Genomic DNA, 22,015 nt, shown 5'->3' with positions numbered 1-22,015 from the left:
GAGGTCTCAGGGTTGGCCAATCCTGCTAACATCTTGATCTTGGACTTCTAGCCTCTAGAACTAAGAGAGGATACATTTTTGTTGTTTAAGGCATCCAGTCTGTGGTATTTTGTTATTCAGTCTTAGCAAATTAATACAGGCCCTCATTGATACAGAAATAACCTGAGTCTAAGGTCACACACGGAGAAGGCAATGGCACCCCACTCCAGTACTCTTGCCTGGAAAATCCCATGGACGGAGGGGCCTGATGGGCTGCTGTCTACGGGGTCGCACAGAGTCAGACACGACTGAAGTGACTTAGCAGCAGCAGCAGCAGCAAGGTCACACACTAAGGGAGGAGCCAGATTATTGCAGTACTCCATTTAATCAATGGTATGTTTAAAATAGGAAAAGGAGTACGTCAAGGCTGTATACTGTCACCTTGCTTATTTAACTTATATGCAGAGTACATCATGAGAAACGCGGGGCTGGAGGAAGCACAAGGTGGAATCAAGATTGCTAGGATAAATATCAATAACCTCAGATATACAGATGACACCACCCTTATGGCAGAAAGTGAAGAAGAACTAAAGAGCCTCTTGATGAAAGTGAAAGAGGAAAGTGAAAAAGTTGGCTTAAAGCTCAACATTCAGAAAACAAAGATCATGGCATCTGGTCCCATCACTTCATGGCAAATAGATGGGGAAACGGTGGAAACAGTGGCTGACTTATATTTTTCAGGGCTCCAAAATCACTGCAGATGGTGATTGAAGCCATGAAATTAAAAGATGCTCACTCCTTGGAAGGAAAGTTATGACCAACCTAGACAGCATATTAAAAAGCAGAGACGTTACTTTGCCAACAAAGGTCCGTCTAGTCAAGGCTATGGTTTTTCCAGTGGTCATGTATGGATGTGAGAGTTGGACTATAAAGAAAGCTGAAAAAAAAAAAAAAAGCTGAGCACCAAAGAATTGATGCTTTTGAACTGCAGTGTTGGAAAAGACTCTTGAGAGTCCCTTGGACTGCAAGGAGATCCAACCAGTCCATCCTAAAGGACATCAGTCCTGGGTGTTCATTGGAAGGACTGATGTTGAAGTTGAAACTCCAATACTTTGGCCACCTGATGCGAAGAGTTGACTCACTGGAAAAGACCCTGATTCTGGGAAAGATTGAGGGCAGGAGGAGAAGGGGACGACAGAGGATGAGATGGTTGGATGGCATCATCGACTCACGGACATGGGTTTGGGTGGACTCCAGGAGTTGGTGATGGACAGGGAGGCCTGGCATGCTGCAGTTCATGGGGTCGCAAAGAGTCGGACACGACTGAGCAACTGAACTGAACACATAACAACGTAATGAAATAACCAATTTTTAAAAAATAGGCATTGCTGGGCTTCTCTGGTGGTCCACTGGCTAAAACTCCACACTCCCAACGAAGGGGGTCTGGGTCTGATCCCTGGTCAGGGAACGAGATCCCACATGCCACAACTAAGACCCAGTGCAGCCAAATAAATATTAAAAGAAAAAAAAAAGGGCACTGCTAATACTGTAGACTCTGTGAGCTCTATTTCACTCTTCTAACTCATCAAATCTGACTTTCATTCCTTCTACTCCAAAGAAAAGCTGCTTTTATCAAGGTCACCTATGACCTCCACATGGACAGAAATTTCTGTCCTTTTTTTTTTTAATTTTCAAAATAATTTTATTTATTTATTTACAGCTGTGCTGGGTCTTCATTGCAACTACCTATTGATGCTTTCAAACTGTGGTGCTGGAGAAGTCTCTTGAGAGTCCCGTGGACTGTAAGGTGATCAAACCAGTCAATCCTAAAGGAAATCACCCCGAACATGCATTGAAAGGACTGATGCTGAAGCTTCAATATTTTGGCCACCTGACAGCTGACTCATTAGAAAAGACCCTGATGCTGGGAAAGACTGAAGGCAAGAGGAGAATAGAGTGGCAGAGGATGAGATGGTTAGATCGAATAACTGACTCAACAAACATGAATTTGAGCAAGCTCCAGGAGCTAGTGAAGGACAGGGAAGCCTGGTCTGCTGCAGTCCATGGAGTCGAAGAGAATAGGACACGACTTAGTGACTGTACACACACACATCAAAATCTTCACTTTGGTATCCGAAACTAACAATTTCTAACTCCCCCCATCTCATCAACAGCAAGAGTATTTACAAGTTACTTAATCTAAACCCTAGATTTAAAAAAAATCATCCTTGATTCCTTCTCTTCTCACATCTCTTTGATCAAATCTACTGACAAATCCTGAATGTATCTTGAATGTATTTACACCTCTCTCACTCCTTTCCTGGTAGCTCAGCTGGTAAAGAATCTGCCTGCAATGCAGAAGACCCCGGTTGACCCCGGTTCAGCTCCAGGGTTGGGAAGACCCCCTGAGAGGGGACAGGCTACCCACTCCAGTATCCATGGGCTTCCCTGGTGACTCAAACGGTAAAGAATCCACCTGCAATGCAGGAGATGGGTTCGATCCCTCGGTTGGGAAGATCCTCTGGAGGAGGGCATGGCAACCCACTCCAGGATTCTTGTTTGGAGAATCCCCATGGACAGAGGAGCCTGTGGGGCTACAGTCCGTGGGGTCACAAAGAGTCGGAGACGACTGAGTGACTAAGCACAGCACCCCTTCCCAAAGTCATCTCTTGCCTGGCAACTACAACAACTCACCCCCAACCCACCACCATGAAACAAAGCCAGACTATACCACTGCTCCCATGTAAAATCTTCACAGTTTAAAGCGCTGCCTATATCTTCATCTCATCTCATTCAATTTTTTACCCTCAGTCATCAAATGCTCCTGTCACAATGGCTCTCAGTATTTGGAAACTATCAAATACTGTTTTCTTTCAGCCCACAATTCTCTTCCCTAGCTCTTAGAATTGCTAGGTCCTTTCCCTGTCACCACAAAGTAAGTGACTACATTTTTGTCAGAACACCTGTTTTATTTCCTTCATTACACTATTTACAATCTGTATCTGTTCTCCTCCATAAGCTGTGTAAGTTCTACAAAACCTTTTGTTGTATTTCCAGCATCTATGCTATATACAAGTATTTGCTGAATGAATCACTGCTCAAATACCTACTCAATACTTACTGAACACCTACATTGTCCCAGATATATGGTCTAGCCATAACAGTTGCTTAACACGTGTTTGCTAGCAAGTTTAAGTTAAGGGAAGAAATGCACAGCAAAGGACTCTTCCTCGGGACTGGAGGGAAGCAGATCTTCTAAAAGCAGAGTTTAAATAGATTTCTTCCTAGAAATCCAGAAACCATAAGTTTCCTCCAGAATGGGTATGAAAACTGAATAAAAAAAAAAAAAACTGAATGGAAACGCTCTGATGTAAGGACACACACATACACACACACAAAATAAGCTTAAAAGAAAAACGACTTTAGGACACAAACGGCTCAGAAAAAGACACTTTAGACAGCCACATTCAGTAACCTCATCAGCATTCATTGTATCTGACTTTCTAACTTGTCACTGACGATCACTTTTGCCTTCCTGAAACTCTACCCATGATTCTGATGGCACCACCCTCTACCAGTTCTCTTACTTTCTAACCACTCCTTCTCAGGTTTCATAACGCCAATCCCTCAGTGTCAGTGTGTATCTACCTTTAGTCCCCTTCTCAGCAGAAGCAGCCTCCTTTCCCAAATGGTCGCCCGTAGCTTCAACGTCCACTTTTACACCAAGTACCAAATCTCTAGTGTCAGTCTGTCAAGTGTATTTTCAAATGCCTAACTGGCTAGCTCCAACTCACTTTCTGTCTCCTTAAACCAGTTACTTCCCCTAGCTTCCCTAGTTCAGAATTCATGCCATTACCATTACTCTGGTCTTAGAGTCACTCATGAACTTTCTATTCCCCTAAGACGACAGGCTGGTAAACTGATTTTCACCTGTACCAAAGATTCTGTCCTTAACTAAATTCTATCCAGGCTCCTCTGAGCCCTTTCTGGATGAGGCTCAACCGTGGCCTATAAAGATGTGAATAAAAAACACCAGTAGTTTCTAACAGCTCAAGGTCACATTGCTAGATGACCCCAGCCACACTTAAAAGTGCCTGCCTGGGAAAATCTCAAGGCTGCTGAATGAATTTACTGTTTTAGCTAGCATCTGAAAATAGGGTTCCTGTTTCCCAGGCTCTGTGGGAGGGTAGGAGACTACTTTCAATAAGCACCAGTAGCAAGCCCGGCTGGGTTTCATGTGAACCACCTTCCCTTCCTTGCATTTTGTAATTTTTCATTTCCCTGACTGTACGGAGTTCTCTCTCACTCCAACCCTTGTTCCCTCATCCTTTTTTTTCTTTTAAAAAAGTTAACTCTGTACAAATCAAAGCTGAAATCAGTTCACACTCTTCCCTGTTACAACAGTACATTACTGATTGAAATCTGTCCTTATCACTTTAACTAGTGCCCAGCTTTGTTCATCTGTGATACCTGTTGCCATAAACTGGTTCCCACTGACAACCATCAATGACCCTGTTTTAGTCACAACTCATCACTTCTCACTTCCAGATCATTAAATCTTTGAGATTAAGAATCTGTAGCACAGCGCACAGCACATAAATACTCTCAAATATTAAACTTAACATTTTGAAATTTTAGTTTTCCAAAAGATCTGAAGTGGCTTACAATAAATTCAACAAAACAAAAATACCAAACCCAAAATCTGGAAAAGGAATATACACATTTGTATAGAAAATGAGAAAAGATGAATGTAGAGATAAGCAGAACCCAAGAATCATTTAATTATTAAAACTGACTTGCATTTTGTTGTGTCAGCTGTCAGCCAAAATAAAGCAATTATGAGTGAGCACTTACATAATTCTTATTATCTATGACTGTGTCCTTTGAAGCACAAAACTTTAAAATTTTCACTAAGTCTAATTTATCTTCTTTTTTTGGAGGGGGGGAGTGAGGGGTAGCTTGTGCTTTCAGGGTCATATCTAAGAAAATGCTGTTAATTCAAAGTCATAAAGATTTACTCCTATGCTTTCTTAAAAGTTTTACAGATTTAGCTTTTTACATTTATGTCTTTGATCCACTAAGTTAATTTTTACGTGTAAGGCAGGAGTCTAACTTTATTCTTCTGCATACGCATACCTATTCTTTTTAGGCATTAATTATATATAGCAATAGCATGTTAGGGTAATCCTGTGATTCACACAAGTCCTTTCTTAACAAATTTAGCATTCAGATGCCTTCAAAGTTTTTGTGATAGAACCAATCTACTAACCTAACAAATTATTGCTATATATAAGTTCCTTTCATGTGTCATGGTACTTATTTCCATGTCCTGCTAGGACACCTCTGTCAGGCACCAAGGCAGGCAAGGATCATGATGCTGCTGCTGCTGAAAACTACACATCTGTGTCCTCACTGCTTGACGTGAATGAAACCCTCTTTTCAAGTCCAGTCCAGAATGTTTTCCAAAGCTTCTAACCATGGTGGAATGTTTTAATCTATTAAATCTGGACTATAAGTCAAGATATCCCTTTTGAAAGCTCTTCCAAAATGCCAAAGTCATCTCTAACCTCTACAGAGGGTATGTTCCCAGGGACAATTCAAATTTGATTGGTAATGACTTAGTAATAATTTGCTTAGCTTTTAAGTCTAAGCTCATATAAAATCCCCATTTTAGAGGTGAGAAAATTGAGGCACAATCTGCAGAAGGCCCCAGATAATAATAAGTGGGAGACGCTAATCCAGATCTTTCTGACTAAAATCAAAGCTCTATTACATATATTCTACTTAACAGCATACTAGCCACAGGGAACTCCTTTGTTATTTCTTGGAAGAACTGTCAATGTTCCTCCTTGGATTCTACCACCCTAACCATTGCCTGTCTAAATCCGTCAATGAGATGTGGTGCAGTTCTTGCCAAGATTAGGGAATACAAATATCAGAAGATACCAACACAGATAAGAACGGAAGTAGAAAATTGTAGGGACTGGCAGGTAGTTAGGTAGTTCTCTGAAGGCTATATGCCACTTTAAAGGAAAAACAAAAACAACCATTCGTCCCAGTTCTGGTGTAAGGCTTGAAATCAATTTTAAAAATTCAACATTATGTGAATGGGCAGACTATCTCCAAGGGTAGAAATACTTAGAAATACTTAGGCTGAGAGAAGACAGCTGTGCTGGATGGACCCCCAGCAGGCACACCGGGAACAGACTACCTGATTTCTGGTCTGCTATTGAACAAGTGTGCAGCCTTGGGCGTCACTTATCTGGATCTTAATTTTCCTACCCTTTCCTACCCTCTCTACATTAGAGTTACAGTGAAGGTCCTATGAGAATACACACGAAAGTGCTTTGTGAAAAATAAAATGCTATTCTGGCAAGGTAGGACTGGGTTTGATAGCAGTTTTTCAAACTTCTGGAATTTCTCTCAGAGCTCTATGACCAAGCAATACTGCAAACAAGAAAACAGTACTGAAACAGTCTGACAGAATGAGGCTCTCAGGGGGTTATTTGCAAGCCTGTCAGAACTGCTAATCACCAAGACAATGGGAGAGACTTCTCTATGGACAACTGGATTAGTCCATAATGGAGCCATAATAAGGCTGCTCATATTCTGGCAGATCCTCACAGGACTGGGCTGAAGAATGATCACTCCAGGAAACAAAGCTGAATCTATAAACCAGGAGGTCTGGCTAAAAGATCATGTGGGGAAAACTATCTTTTGTACACACAAGTAATATATTCAAAGCTTGAGACCTAAGAGAAGCATGGTACTCTGAGGTACTGCATCAACCAGATAGTTGATAATCCCAGTTCTCTAGTCCTAATTCTCTCCTAGCATTTACTAGTCCCTTTAGCCTTTCTATATATATATATATATATATATATATATATATATAAATATATAAATGCAATGCTCAGACCTAGGAATGGGAAAGTAAGGGGTGGTGAGATACAGGTGAGGTCTACGATAGCTACGGGCTTCCCTGGTGGCTCAGTGGTAAAAAATCCGCCTGCCTATGCAGGAGACATGGGATCGATCAGGAAACATGGGATCGATCCCTGGGTCAGGATGATCCCCTAGAGAAGAAAATGGCAATCCACTCCAGTATTCTTGCCTGGGAAATTCCATGGACAGAAGGAGCCTGGTGGCCTACAGTCCATGGGATTGCAAAAAGAGTCAGACATGACTGAGCAACTAAACAACAGGATAGCTGAAGTCCAATTTCTCCAAAAGAAAATTTCCAATATCCCTTGTAGACTGTACAGAATCTAGAGGTTCTTACCTTCCTAGGGACACCACACTGCCACGACCACTAGGTGCTATAAGGAACTATAATGAATTACTTAAAAGTAGGAAAACCAAAGTGCTCACCTCACACTTAAGTCAATGCCAAACATTCACTGAATAACTCCCAAGTACTCATACTGCTCAAGGAATCAAGGGGGAAAAAATCCAAATGGTCAGATCTCTAAACTGACTCATATAAACAAGTGATTTATTATTCACTTAATAAAATGTATATGCCAGGCACTCTGCTAAAGTTTCTGCCTTCGGGAAGCTTTACAATCTAGTTTAGTTTCATACCATCAAGAACCAAAGAGGACTTTCCACCACTTAATCACTGGTGGTCCAGTGATTAAGACTCCATAGTTCTTCTACAAGGAGCTCGGGATCAGAGAACTAAGATCCCACACACCAAGCAGCAGGGCCAAAAAAAATTAAAAAAAAAAAAAAAGAATCTAAGTGTGCAATGACATCACAAAGTGAGAACTATTTTTACTGTGTGGTGAGCTCTGAAGTGGTCTGTGAAGGCTAGATGGTTATTATTTCTGAAGGCAATTAGTGGGGGAGGGAGAGCAGTCCAAAGCAAAGAGATCAGAGAACCCAAGGTTGGTTTGAGGAACAAGAGCAGTTTGGGTACAGAGGTATAAATACAAAGGTCCACAAGCAGAATGTCTCTGAGACACAACAGTGAACTGCTGGTCCCTATTCTGCAGCACTGCACCCCTTCATCCCGTCTTCCGACAGGAGGGTTCAGCATTACCTGTAGGAGAATTACACAAATCCTTCTGATCAGGTCTTCATTTCAACCTTTGGTTAACAGGAAAGAGTTTTTCCAACAGCTATTCTGACAACTTAAAAGTAGGATTTCTCTAACCTGTATATATTAATCCAAAAAGGAGCTGGCTTTGGGATGTGATCTTCTGAGGCCCTATGTACAAAGAGCCTGGGACAGTGTTGGGAAGAGCCAGACTAAGAGGCGACACAAAGGGAATCCTCTCTGTCCTCTTTAGACGTACTACAGACAGACACTCAGTGTTGCCCCTCAAACCCTGTCAACTCCTTCCAATATGATATAGTGAGACAGAGCAATGATTTGGGAGTCAGGTCAACTGCTTCCCATCCCAGTGGAATAACCATGGGCAAATTACCCACTACTGTGAATCTCTGCTTCTCATTTTAATAATAAATTTTATAGCCGTGTATGATTGATGAGGTAATGTGAAAGTGTCTAGGGCCTAAATGCTAAATCAGTGGTATTTCCTTTTTCGTCCCAGATCCTACTCTGAAAATCTTCAATTCCCCATGACGGCAATTTCCTGGAAGTTAGAGTCAAAAAGAACAATTCTGGAGAAGGAAATGGCAACCCACTCCAGTACTCTTGCCTGGAAAATCCCATGGACGGAGGAGCATGGTAGGCTACAGTCCATGGAGTTGGACACAATTGAGTGACTTCACTTTCATTTTTGTTTCATTATGGAAAACAATATGGAGGTTCCTTAAAAAACTAAAAACAGAGCTACAAAATGACCCTGCAATCCCACTCCCAGCCATATATCTAGAGAAAAACATGGTACAAAAGGATACATGCACCCCAATGTTCACTGCAGAACTGTTTACAATAGTCAAGACATGGAAGCAATCTAAATGTTCACTGACAGAGGAATGGATAAAGATGATGTGGTACATATGCACAATGGAATACTTCTCAGCCATTAAAATGAAAATAATGCCATTTGCAGCAACATGGATGGACACAGAGTGTCATACTGAGTGAAGTAAGACAGAGAAAGAGAAGTATCTTATGATATCCCTTATATGCTGAATCTAAAAAGAAATGATACAAATGAACTTATTTACAAAATAGAAACAGACTCACAGACTTAGAGAAGGAACTTATGGTTATGTGGGGGGCAGGGGAGGTGAGAAGAAGGGATAGTTAGGGAGTTTGACATTGTTATGTACACACTGCTGTATTTAAAAGGGATAACCAGCAGGGACCTACTGTATAGCACATGGAACTCTGCTCAATGTTATGTTGCACCTGGGTGGGAGGGGAGTTTGTGGCAGAATGGATACACATATGTGTATGGCTGAGTTACTCGGCTGTGCTCCTGAAACTATCACACTGTTAATCAGATACTCCAATATTAAATAAAGTTTTTTAAAAAGAAAAAAAAAAAAAACAAAAAACAAAAAGAACAATTCTATTTCCTTGCTCTCCACTAAGAGATGATTCTTCCTCTTCCTTTCTCCTAACACTGTAGCTCCTTTCTCTTAATCTTTACCTTCTATTCCATCTTCATTCCTTCCAAAGCTAGGCTGTAAGAATCAATGAGCCAGATTTTTTTAAGAGGGCTCGTTCTCTACCATTTACCTCACTGCAAAATAAGCAATTCTAATCACGTCTCATTACAATTATTGCTTCTTTGGAAGATTTAAAAGCTGATGACTTTTAAATCCACATTTGCAGTCATACCTAACACTCAAGGTGTTCCTTCTACCCATGTTCCGTAAGCACCTCAAATGCTCTAAACACATTTTTTTAAAGTCAGCATTGTCTCCATAAACCTGCTCCTCATTCATTCTTTATACACTTCATTGACCACAACCCCCTATTTGGATTTCTGAATCAAAAGAGCACTGAAATTAAGAATGTTTTTAGTATATACAACCTCAAAATATATTTAAGCAACAAAACCTGAATAAAACTAACATGAAGGGACTTCCCTGGTGGTCCAGTGGCTAAGACTCCAAGCTCCCAATACAGGGGGCAGGGGTCTATCCCTGGTCAGGGAACTAGATCCCACATGCTGCAACTAAGACCTGGCACAGTCAAATAAATAAATAAATATTAAAAACAAAAACTAACATGAGACTACTTACAGCCCTTATTAATCTCACTCAACGTTCGAGTGCTTTGCCAGAAAATATTAACCATATTTGGCTATACAGGGCTCTATCTCAGACCCTGCTGGAGGTGTTATACACTCAAAAGGGTGAAGCCGGTTAATGAGAGAGGGGAAGAACTTAGATTTTACAGTGGTATGTGGCCCTCCAAAGCTCAACCTTTATCAGTAATGTTTTATTCCCTAGTACTTAATTTTCTTGCTGGATTTTCTTGAGTATGCCATGAGCAGCACTGACACTGACTTCATGAAAGGCTGACAAAAAAAAAAGTATATAAGACCTGTACTACAAAGCTTTGGGAAACAGATGGCCATGACTAGGGGACTTTCTCTTGACCGATGGCTGAGTATTGAAGTCATATGACAAGAAGTGGTCTGAGCAATGAGCATGCCTGTTATGTGGATGTTATTTATGTTTGATCCCCAGTGCTTTTGTATGTGACATGGTTTTGGTAATTAAAACTTTATATTTTATTATTTAATTCTACAAATTAAAATTTGTCCCAATTAATTACGCCAAGTGCTAAAAATAAAGAATGTTAACTATCTGAATGACTATCTAGCAGCTTGTTATTTTCTCATATAAAGCAAAAGTTAAAAAGTTTACTAACAATAATTTCAAGAAACTGACTTTTTCTATCGTTTTGCTTTTGCTGCAAAATGAACAGCTTTAAGTAATTTTTAAAGTTTTGATTAGTTTCTTTCTGTATTTATAAACACTAATTTGCATATGCAATTTGATATAATTTATGTAAGTAATTAAATCAAAGTTACCCAGCAAATACAGCTATAAAATTTAGCTAAATGTAAATAGTCTTTTTAATTTAACTTTAATCTAAAAATCTTGTTCAGTCACTCTTAACCTTGCATTGAATATAAAGTAAGTTTTATGTTTACTCTTTTTATGTATAAAGCACAGACATACTTATTGCATATAAAAAACCATAGAGTATATCTGTGTTTTAAAATTTCCTGGGAGTGATGCATTAGAGAAAAAAGATGCCTAAGAAGGCTTCTTAGGAAGGTGACAATAAATGGAAAGCTTGAGAAAACACTGATAAAAGGGATTAGGGATCTATACCAGTCAGTATCTTCTCAGCTTTTCAAGACAGATCTTGTGAGTCACCCCTGACAACTCCTTTTCCCTTATCCTCATATCCAATCACTAAGAATAGTGGCTTTATTTCCTAATTATTTCTGGACTCTGTCTCTTTTTCCTACTGCCATTATCCTAACTCTGATCTTCATGATCTCCTGCCCAGACTTTACAAGAGTCTCACTAATCTGCTTCTTTTCTCTTTATTTCAAACTTCTTGAAATAGTTTGTCTCTCCTCTCTCATCCTAGTCCACTCCAATTTGCTTCCATGCTGTCAAACTGTTTTTGTAAAAGACACTGATGGAGCGCATGATGCTAAATTCAATTTCAGTCCTTATTTTGCTGGTCCTCTTGGCAGCACTCAATTCTGACAGCCATTTCCTTCTTCCTGAAACCCTCTTTTCAGATGCCCCTGGTGATCCAGTAGTTAAGAATCCAACTGCCAGTGCAGGGGACACAGGTTTGATCCTTGTTCCAGTAAGATTTCACATGCCTCGGAGCGACTAAGCCGGTGCACCACAACTTTTGGCCCACTGTCTAGAGTCCGTGCTCCGAGAGAAGCCATGGCGATGAGACGCCTTCGCGCTCCAACCTGAGAGTGGGCCCCACTCTCTGCCAACTACAGAAAGCCCGCTGGCAGCAACGAAGACCCAGTACAGCCAAAAATAAATAAAATTTTATAATAAATTTAAAAAGTACTCTTTTCCTTTGGTTTATGAGACATCAATTACTCGTTAACTTTCTTCAAATTAAGGCTGCTGATCCATTTCTTCCTGCACATTAAAGGTTCTCTTGTCAGCCCATCTCCCATGATACACATTTTTCATAGGTACTATCAGTAATTCCTGCAGTTTCAGCCACCACATAATAAACAGATGATCAACTCTCTATCTTCAACCCCAAGCCCCACTCTTGAGCTCCAGACTTCTCTATCCAGTTGTTTTTTGGACATCTTCCCTTGGAGGTCACAGAGATTGCTCAAAATGTCCAGATTTAAACTCAACTCAGTTAACAGCAACACTATCCACTCTGCTGCTCAAGGCAAGAGGCCCAGGAGTCATGCTTAATTCCACCCCTGTCCCCCAACCACTTTCAGCCTCCAAATGAAACCAATAACCAAGCCTGGTAATTCAAAGTTTCTACTGTGATCAGAAGACGACTGCTTCTTGGCAGGAAAGCTATGACAAATCTAGATAGTGTGTTGAAAAGCAGAGACATTCCTTTGCGGACAAAGGTCTGTATAGTCAAGGCTATGGTCTCCCCAGTGGTCCAGAACTGGAGCGTAAAGAAGGTGTAGTGCTGAAGAATTGATGCACTTGAATTGTGGTGCTGGAGAAGATTCCTGAGGGTCCCTTGGACAGCAAGGAAAGCAAACCAATCAATCTTAAGGGAAATCAACCCTGAATACATGTTGGAAGGACTGATGCTGAAGCTGAAACTCCAGTATTTTGCTCTTCTGATGCTACTAGCTGACTCACTGGAGAAGTCCCTGATGCTAGGAAAGAAGAGGGTGTCAGAGGACAAGATGGCTGGGTGGCATCACCAATGCAATGGACATGAACTTGGGCAAACTCGGGGAGATGGTGAGGGACAGGGAGGCCTGGCATGCTGCAGTGGAGGGGGATGCAAAGAGTCAGACACAATTGAGTGACTGAACAACATTCTCTACTCTAACTATCTCTCAATATCTGAACATCTCTTGCTAGGACGACAATACTACTTAAGAACTAGCTACTGGGACTTCCCTGGTAGTCCAGTGGTTAAGAATCCGCTTGCTGGTGCAGGGAACTCGGGTTCCATCCCTGGTCCAGGAGGATCCCACATGCCGTGGAGCAACTAGGCCCATGAGGTACAACTGCTGAGCCCGCACTCTGGAGCCTGCAAGCAGCAACTGCTGAGCCTGTGCACCCAGAACCGGCGCTCCGCAGGAGGGGCCACCACAATAGGAAGCCTGACCACCACAGCCAGAGAAGACCTTGCTCAGCAGCGAGGACCCAGCACAGCCAAAAATACATTCAAAAGAAAACCAAACCAAAAAAAAAAAAAAAATCCACCAACTACTTAAAAGAATCTCCTGGTTAGAATCTTCTAGCAGTCTTAATTTATTCTCCCCAGAGCTTTCAATTAATATAAATAAATAAATTTAATTATGTCACTTCTGAGATTAAAACCTTTCAATGGCATTTCACTGTCATCAGGGTAAGGTCTAAATATCATTCCCCGAAATGCTACCAACCACCAAGCCTACCGATCTTTTGCTTGTGAAATCATTTCCACCCTGCTGCTGACAAATCACATCCATAGGTCAGGTCTCATTAGCTTAATGGCTTTCCCTGACTCCCCTAGGCTGGGGTGGATTGCTCACTTAAAATATTTATTCCATAATGGTCTCCAAAGTATGAGACACAAAATCAACTGGGTCACAGGAAGAAAAGCATACATGTATATTTTTACTAATATATGATATAATATGTACTTATATATTAGTAGGGCTTACCTTTATTATATATTAGCCTATTAATACTGGCAACTTTTATCTGTGGGTGAAGAAGTCCATTCACATTCATCACACTGTATCACACTGTGGTTTGCATCTCGTTAAGTGGATTTATAAGATAGCTAGTTTTAACTAAATTAACATTTACAAAATAAACAGTGTAGAGTTCTGTCAAGAAACTGAATGGAAGAGAATGTTAATGATGCAAGGAAGAGGAACAAAGAAACAGCAGAGCTGATGTCTCCGGAAGTAAATGATCCTAAGTACCAGAATTTTACTTGCCACATCACAATAAAACACCACAAAATAACATAATGACCAGCTAATCAGATCTAAGGAAGCCAAAGACTTAAAATTATCTTAAAGATTATTTATTTTTTTGGCCACACAGCATGTGGGGTTTTAGTTCCCTAAGGGATTGAACCCGGGCCACTGCAGTGTAAGTGCCAAGTTCCATCTAGTGGACCACTCAAAAATATTTTTTAAATACACAGAATTTGGTAAAATACATAGATTACTTAAAAGATAGTTTATAAAATACATAGAATATTAATGAAGGCAAAACTTATCAGTAAGATAGGCAGTTTGGGGGCTATATTTGGCCTCAAATATATTTTTGGTTAGCTTAATGTTTTTAGATTCTGTTTCTTAAAAACATTTATTTATTCATTTGTTTATTTATATTGGAGTAGATATTCTTAGATTTATCTGTTTATTTACTGGCTGCATCAGCGGCTTGCAAAATCTAAGTTCCCCAACCCGGGATTGAACTCATACCCCTTGCAGTGCAGGCTCAGAGTCCTAACCACTGGACCACCAGGGAATTTCCAAAATGTTTTTAGATTTTAAAAATTAGCTTGCAACATCTAAAAATGTTTAATCTATTAAGAAATCATATGAAAATTCAGATTTCCAACCTCTGGGGAAAGGGATTGTGGAAAGACCTGGGAAGTTAAGGCAACATAGACCTACATTCTGTAATGGCAACAACTGGCTGGAACCTATCAATCAGATCTCATGGGACTCTAGTTGGCCTGTCAGTTTTCATTTGGTTAATTTTATTCAATTACCCATTAGAATTTAAACTCTAGGATTGCACTAGAAAAGTACACTTTTGTCTGTTTCATTCACTGCTATATTTCCAGGGCCTAGAACAGTAGCTGACACACAGTAAGCATTCAACAAACATTTGCTGAAATTAATGATGAATAACTGTTGCCTGCCTCATGTTTCTGACAAGTGTTCATAATATTTTTGCTTTCTGGGCTTCCCTGGTGGTCCAGTGGTTAACAATCCACCTTGTAACGCAAGGGACACCAGTTCTGTCCCTTGTTTGGGAAGATCCTACATGCCATGGAGCAACTAAGCCCACGGACCACAACTAACAAAGCCCGCACACGAGGAGGAGTAGCCCCCACTCACCACAATTAGAGAAAAGCCTACCCACAGCAACAAAGACCCACCACAGCCCAAAATAAACATAATTAAATAAATCTTAAAAATATCTCTGCCTTCCCCTAAAAGACAAATTGATTACTCTTTTATAGTTAACACAAGGCCTGACACATACTAAGCACTTTCTTTGCTCACCGAGTGACTGACAGCAATTAGTTATCATTTGCTGAGTACTCACGGTGTGCTAAACACCACGCTAAAATGCTTCACAAGCATTTGCTCATGTAATCACCCAACACTCCTAGAGGCAGACATTATCATCATCCCTGTTTTAAGAGATGAGGACAATAAAGCTCTGGAGATTAAGCAACTGGTTAAAGCTCTAATGGAATTACAGAATGAAATAGCTGTAACACAAGATAAAATATGGAAAAGGGCTATATGAAAGGCAAGAACAAAGTGCTACAGAATTCAGAACAGTTCACTTTCAGTTTGTAAGGCATAAGGTAGGTATTTTGGAAAGGTCCCTGAGGGAGGGAGCCTTTAAACCAGATCTTGTAAAAGGGGCAAGATTTCCATAGGAAAAGATGGGTGGGGAAGGGATTGCTTTTGTCACTTTCTCTACCAGGAAAGATGAAATACACACCTAGGAGGCAGTCTGAGTGGGATGCAGGATATGTGGATAAATATTAAATGGAGTCAGTAGGAAGGCCTTCAATACCACACCCTATGGGTTATGATTTTATCCTGCAGACAATAAGGAGTCCATGAAGGTTCCTAAATTAAGGAGCAGGGTGACAAGATCTGATGGGTGTTTTAGCAATACTGCTGCAGCAGAAGTGGTTGTGGTATAGGAGGTTACAGAAGAGATTTAGAAAGTTCCTGAAATAATGACACCTTTACAACTTACAGTATTTTCTAACATCTAGTATTGATACTTCATTGACACTTCATTAACAACATTAAAATAAACAATATTATTATATTTTCACATCAAGGAGCCTGAGATTCAGCAAGTTTAAAGACCACAGAATTAACAGTCTTTTTGGAACTATGCTCTGAGAAAAACGTACACAAAACAATGTAGGGATGACGGAAGACATCAGTAAGAGGATCATAGTATCCAACAACTGCCAATATAGGAAAGGAAGAAAAGAGTAAGGAACCAAAAAAGGGTAAGACTTCTCTTATGCCCTAGTGTCTGGACCAATGGTCTGATCATGAACAAAAAATTCAGGAAAAGTATCCCACGAAGGAGGAGTGAGTTTGACGCTGGTTGGACACTTAGTTTAGTGCCTTCTCTGTTGCTGTTATGAACTATGGGCTGGATGGAGAGGCAAGGCTGTAAGGAAACTAAGAAATGTTCTAAATTACTTCCTGACCTGGAGGGGTTATCAGAAAGGTTTTGTTACTTGCAGCAAACTAGAAGCAACCTTCAGTATCCTACAGGCCAATGGCAATGACAGTTCCAAAAACATCACAAAGAGATCAGATTCTTTCCATCTTGACCCTCACTCTTAGAACTGCCTGCTCTTTATTTATAAATTCTGCCTCTTGAATTCCCAGCATAGCGAATGGCAATTTCAAGAGTCAGAAAAGGGCTCCTTCCTTTCCAGAGGCAGAACACAGTCCTTAATAACCCATATTTTGGTTAGAACCATACTGCCTGAGGAAGTGATTCTTCTATTTACTAGCTCTGACCTTGCATTAGTTATTGAACCTCTTTGTGCTTCAGTTTTCTCAACTAGAATGTGAGAATCTGAGAAATAAATGAATTAGGATTACAGTACTTAGTGCCTAGCATATAGCAAGTTCTACAGAAGTACTGGTTATTACTACAGCTATCCCATTTCTTTTTTTTTAAGTTCTCAAACTTTGGTGAGATACCTGGGTTAAAATATAAATTGGCAAAAACGAATAAAACTTGGCAAATAAGAAAGGCTTTTTCAGAAGTCCTCCAGGCTTCCCTTCACATCTAATCAGCCAAAATCTGTATCAGCTGCTTATGCCTACATCAATCACTGTCTAGAGAGATAGAATTATGATTGATTTAGAGTTTATATCAATCAAGGCTAGTGGGCTACATCAATCACCCCAGGGCTGGGAAGGTGCTGCCAGCTTCCTGGTTAGCAGGACGATAGGAACCTGATAAAAACAATCAATGTCTGCCAAGACTTAGTCTTGAGAGTCTGTGGTCTCTGCTAAGGAGGGTTAAAACAAGTAACTTTCAGAGCTGCAAGCATCACCCCCACAAAATTCCTAATAGCAATGAAATAACTACAAAGGTCTGTTAAGGCTAGCGAAGTCTGGCACAGAAGAAACAGTATAGTATATAGGCCAGAGCTTGAGGAGAGTATGCCGGTCAGGCAGTGAAATACAGCAGGGTCTAGACATGGAGGTGTGACGCAGGCTGTGTTAGTGTCCCCAGCCCTAGGGCTTACATCACCAGCCTTGGACTAAACATCAAATCTTCTCAAAGCCTGTTTACTCATTTAAAAATGGGGATAACCAAAACTACCTTCCCAGGTGGTGCTAGTGGTAAAGAACCTGCCTGCCAATGTAGGAGACATTAAGAGATGCAGGCTTGATCCCTGCATTGGAAAGATCCCCTGGAACAGGGCATGGCTACCGACTCCAGTATTTGTGCCTGGAGAATCCCCATGGACAGAGAAGCCTGGCAGGGCTACAGTCCATAAGATTGCAAAGAGTCAGACACGACTGAAGTGACTGAGCACACACACAAAACCATCTTGGATTTGATGTTAGGATTAAACGTAAGGATACATTTCACTCTGTGGTATAAGGATCAGAAAACAAAAACATCCAACCCACACATAACAAAACAATAAAAACAATAAAAAAAACCCACACAAAACATCACCACCAACAGCTGAGTATTCAGAAAGACAAAGTGCAAGGTGGGATGGGTGGGGGGAGGGGCCTGAAGTGGAGCTGCAGAGAAAAAGGGGAAGCTACCTAACTCTAGGCTAAAAATCCCCTTCAGGACCCTGGTCCGGTTTTGCTGCTCTATTGAAGAACTTCCATTTCAAAGTGTACCATAAAAGGACTAACGTGATTCTATTTAGAGGTTTCTCTGCAGCAAAATGGGTAAGAATCTCACTTCTGGATTTGCTGCAACTAGTGTGTTCTATTCTCTGAAGCAGTTTCCCAATCTGTAAAAATTGAGTAAATCATGGCCAAATTTACTTCACTGGGCTTAATAAACTAAATATTAGCTCCTTCCCTTTTGAGGCAGCAGTGTTGCTGAAACTGAAGGCCAATACAAAATCTGTAACATAAAAGTCCCCAAAATCTTTCATTCATTCATGAAGTTGCACTTACAAAGACAGGCCTATCAGCCTTAATGGAGGATTCTGGAAACCAGAGTGCTTAAAAGAAAGGAACAGACATAGAAGGTGAAAAAGAATCTGTTTTGATATTTATAGAGCTCTTGTTGTGCTTGCGTGCTCAGTCATGTCCAACTCTCTATGACCCCGTGGACTGTAACCTACCAGGCTTCTCTGTCCATGGGATTTCCAGGTAAGAATACTGCAGTGGGTTGCCATTTCCTTCTCCAGATCTTCCTGACCCAGGGATTGAACCCATGTCTCTTGTGCTTTCTGCACTGCAGGCAGATTCTTTACCCACTGCGGTAAACCATTGAGATACTGTGGTATGGCATTTAATTCGTTTAATTCTTAAACACCTGGATAACACTGTCCCCTCCCTCTCTCTAGAGATGAGAAAAGGAAGGCTCAGAAAGGAAGGAAAATGACATTTATTGTGAGCTGTGCTAGATGTTTTCCATATGCATTACTGCATTTGACATTTAAGTGACTTCCCTGGATGACAGCTAGGAAGAAGTAGGCAGGATTATAATACCAGATCTGATTCTAAACTCATTGTTGTTCAGCTCAAGGAAATAATTTATGTTTCCTCAGGATCAGGGATCTTACAAAACTCAATCCTAGAATCTCATTTAGCTCCCTACCCCCAAAACACCCAAAATAGTTGGGGTTAGCAATTCACCTTGGAGTTATTTTCTTTCAGATTAAAGATTTCAAAGTGGGCCCACTAGCAAACAAAAACAAAACACCTTTACAACTCTTGCCTAGGATTAAAAGCTTTCTTTCCCTCTTTTCCAGCCCAACCACTAGAGGGCCAGGCCACAAAAAACAGCAGCTATAAACTAGAGCTCTGGAGTGATCCACCCGGTTTAAGCCACTTACTGTGTGACCTTGCCTAAGTTACTTTACCTCCCAAAGCCTCAGTTTCCTTATCTGGGATAATAGTAGTATCTCAATAGATTGTGCAAATTAAATAAAACGTGACATGTAAAGCAATCAGAACAATGCCTGCACAACAGGGAAGAGCTTAGCAAATTTAACAGCTTTTAGTGCTGGAGAAGAAGTACCACTGATGGTTCTGTCCCTAAGTCCAACGACTTCGCCATCGTAATCTCTGAGCACTGGCTTTGCTGGCTGGAGTCCCTTTAGAAAGAGCAACAGGTCGCTCCTTTTCTGCTAATCAGGGCCAGGCCTAAAGTCCCCGACCTATACATGGCCACGAGGTCTTGGCATTGGTTTTCTACCACTACGAAGGCTGTCACTCTGAACCCAACCGAACCACCCCATTTCCGCCTCGGCTCGGGAAGTTCTTCAGGCCTTCAGCGGCCCAAGCTGCTTTTGGCATGGCTACCCCTGGTTACCAGGCCTAGAGCCGGATTGCCTGGCGTACCTTCGCCAGAGGACTTTCTCTCTCAGACGTCGGCAGGATTTCCCTAAGTTCAGGGGAGTCAGTGAATCCAGTTAACAGGCGCGTCGGTCAGACACACGCCTGGAGAGGGCTCCCTTAGCGTCGCCCGGGCCTGCCACCCGGAGCCCGGCCCCCAGTCCCGCCGCCTGGAGCCCGGCCCCCAAGCCCAGGCTCGCCACAGACCAGAGGGTCGGCCCCTTTCTAGCCTCCGGGAACGCGTGCGATCCGGCCCAGGGCCACCACGTGGGGGTTCCAGAAGTGACAAGGTATTCCCGGAACCAACCCCCAAAGACTGCTCCCCGCATGGGCCCTAACCCGGCCCCAAACTGGCCTGAGCGGCGCTCCCGGCCTGGCTTCTCCCCTCAAATCTATTTGGAGGAGATTCAGACATCCTCTACAGCCTGGAGACAGGCTCTTGCCAGACTCCAAGCCCCGAGACTGTCTCAGCCCGAATCCCCAATTGCCTGGTTTCCTTACTCACCCATCGCGGCTCCGCTCGCTTCTACTTGGCGGCGGCAGCGGCGGCAGCTTCAGCGGCAGCTTCAGCAGACAATATGGCGGATCTGCAGGACGGCAGCCCGGAAAGGACAAACAACTTAACATTCAATCCCGGGAAGAAACGCGCTTTCGGCCCCATCGCCTAGTTCACACAGACGAGTTCGTTTAAAGAGACCGCAGCTGCTAAAGGCGGGGAACTGGGATGAGATATGAAAGGAGTGGGTGGAGGAAAACTGGGAGGGACACCTACTAAAGAAAGTTAAGCTGCTTAAGATTTCTCAGCTTCTTATCCTACTATTTCCTCTTTGTAGTAAAAGGTCTCCTCCCGTAGGAACTTTTTCTTCCAAAAAGGTATTCTTTCCTTTTGTATTAATAGTTAAAACCACGCATAGACCCTGAACTGGATATGAATAAGGAGTTATCTGGCAAGGTAAAGTGACTTGCCCAAGGATATAGAGACAAGGAAATGAAGAAATCTAAAGTAAAGCTGATTACAATCCTATTGGGAGATAAGTAGAAAAATGACACTGGTGTCGGGCTTTATAGTTGACAGAGCGCTTTATCCCTGCTGCAAGCTGAGGGCAGAGGTCAGTTCTGTATCCTTTATTACTGCTCTTCAGCACCTAGCATGGTATCTGGGACAGGGTATGTGCTCTATAAATATTTATTGAATGAATAAACAAACGAATGAACAGATCTGTGAGTTACACAAAACAAGGAATGTGATCTCCTTTTTTTGAGATGAGGCAATTGAGGCTCTGAGGTTCAAGTGTCTTTGTTGTTGATGGCTGCACCCTGTGGCATGTGGGATCTTAGTTCCCTGAACCGGGATCGAGCCCTCATCCCCTGTAGTGGGGAGCCTGTAATCTTAACCACTGGACCACCAGGGAAGTTTCTTATGTGCCTTTTGAATCATGAAATTTATGGCTGGTACACATTAGACCTCCATTTTTGCATAATCACATTCCGGTCCTCCTGTTCCCCACCTCAACACACAGAGGAAGGCTATGTCTTTAAGTCATGGATCCCAAGAAGGAGCTATCTTTTGGGAGCTGAGGTCCTGTCACAACAAATTGCCATCTCTAGTTGTGTACCCAGCCCACTGACGGAAGCAACTCAAAAAGCCAGTTCTAGGAATCGGGGTCAGGAAATGGAGCCTTATCTTTCTCTTCCTACTGCCACTACTGAAGGTCAGACCCCTTTATTCTCTGCGGGTCTGTTTTACCTGTCTCCACACTGGTCTCCTGTGTCCAGGTTCTCCCACTTGCACCCACTATTTGGCCCTGGTGAGTCTTAGTTGCGGCACTTGGGATCTTTAGTTGTGGTATGCAGAATCTAGTTCCCTGACCAGGGATCGAACCCAGGCCCCCTTCATTGGGAGCTCAGAGTCTTAGCTACTGGACCACCAGGGAATTCTGTACTGTGTCCCCCCCCCACCCCGATCTCTTTAAAAGCAGAGACCTTATCATGTTAGGCTGGTCCTTACTGGCTTCTTGGGCAACTCCCCACCAGGCAATCCAGGCTCCATCCATATTTGGGGAACCACATTTCCCCATGTATGCTCCTATCTTCTTTTGCGCCTTTCCATACGCTTTTTTAAAAAG

At 41.9% G+C, this 22,015-nt stretch overlaps 1 protein-coding gene across 1 annotated transcript in view; it reads right to left on the bottom strand.

The window, feature by feature from the left end:
- The window catches only part of KPNA6 (karyopherin subunit alpha 6), a 52,470-nt gene extending 31,916 nt beyond the window's left edge, over positions 1-20,554 (bottom strand). Inside the window, exon 1 of the mRNA XM_043909596.1 lies at positions 20,395-20,554. Within this exon, the coding sequence (XP_043765531.1) occupies positions 20,395-20,398 (4 nt within the window). The 5' untranslated portion in view covers positions 20,399-20,554. The remainder of the gene's footprint in view (positions 1-20,394) is intronic.
- Between the last annotated feature and the right edge of the window lie 1,461 nt (positions 20,555-22,015).

Source organism: Cervus elaphus, chromosome 8 (genome assembly GCF_910594005.1).
Source record: "Cervus elaphus chromosome 8, mCerEla1.1, whole genome shotgun sequence".
NCBI lineage: Eukaryota > Metazoa > Chordata > Mammalia > Artiodactyla > Cervidae > Cervus > Cervus elaphus.
The sequence above is the reverse complement of the archived record's forward strand: the minus strand, read 5'-3'. Positions and strand labels throughout refer to the sequence as shown.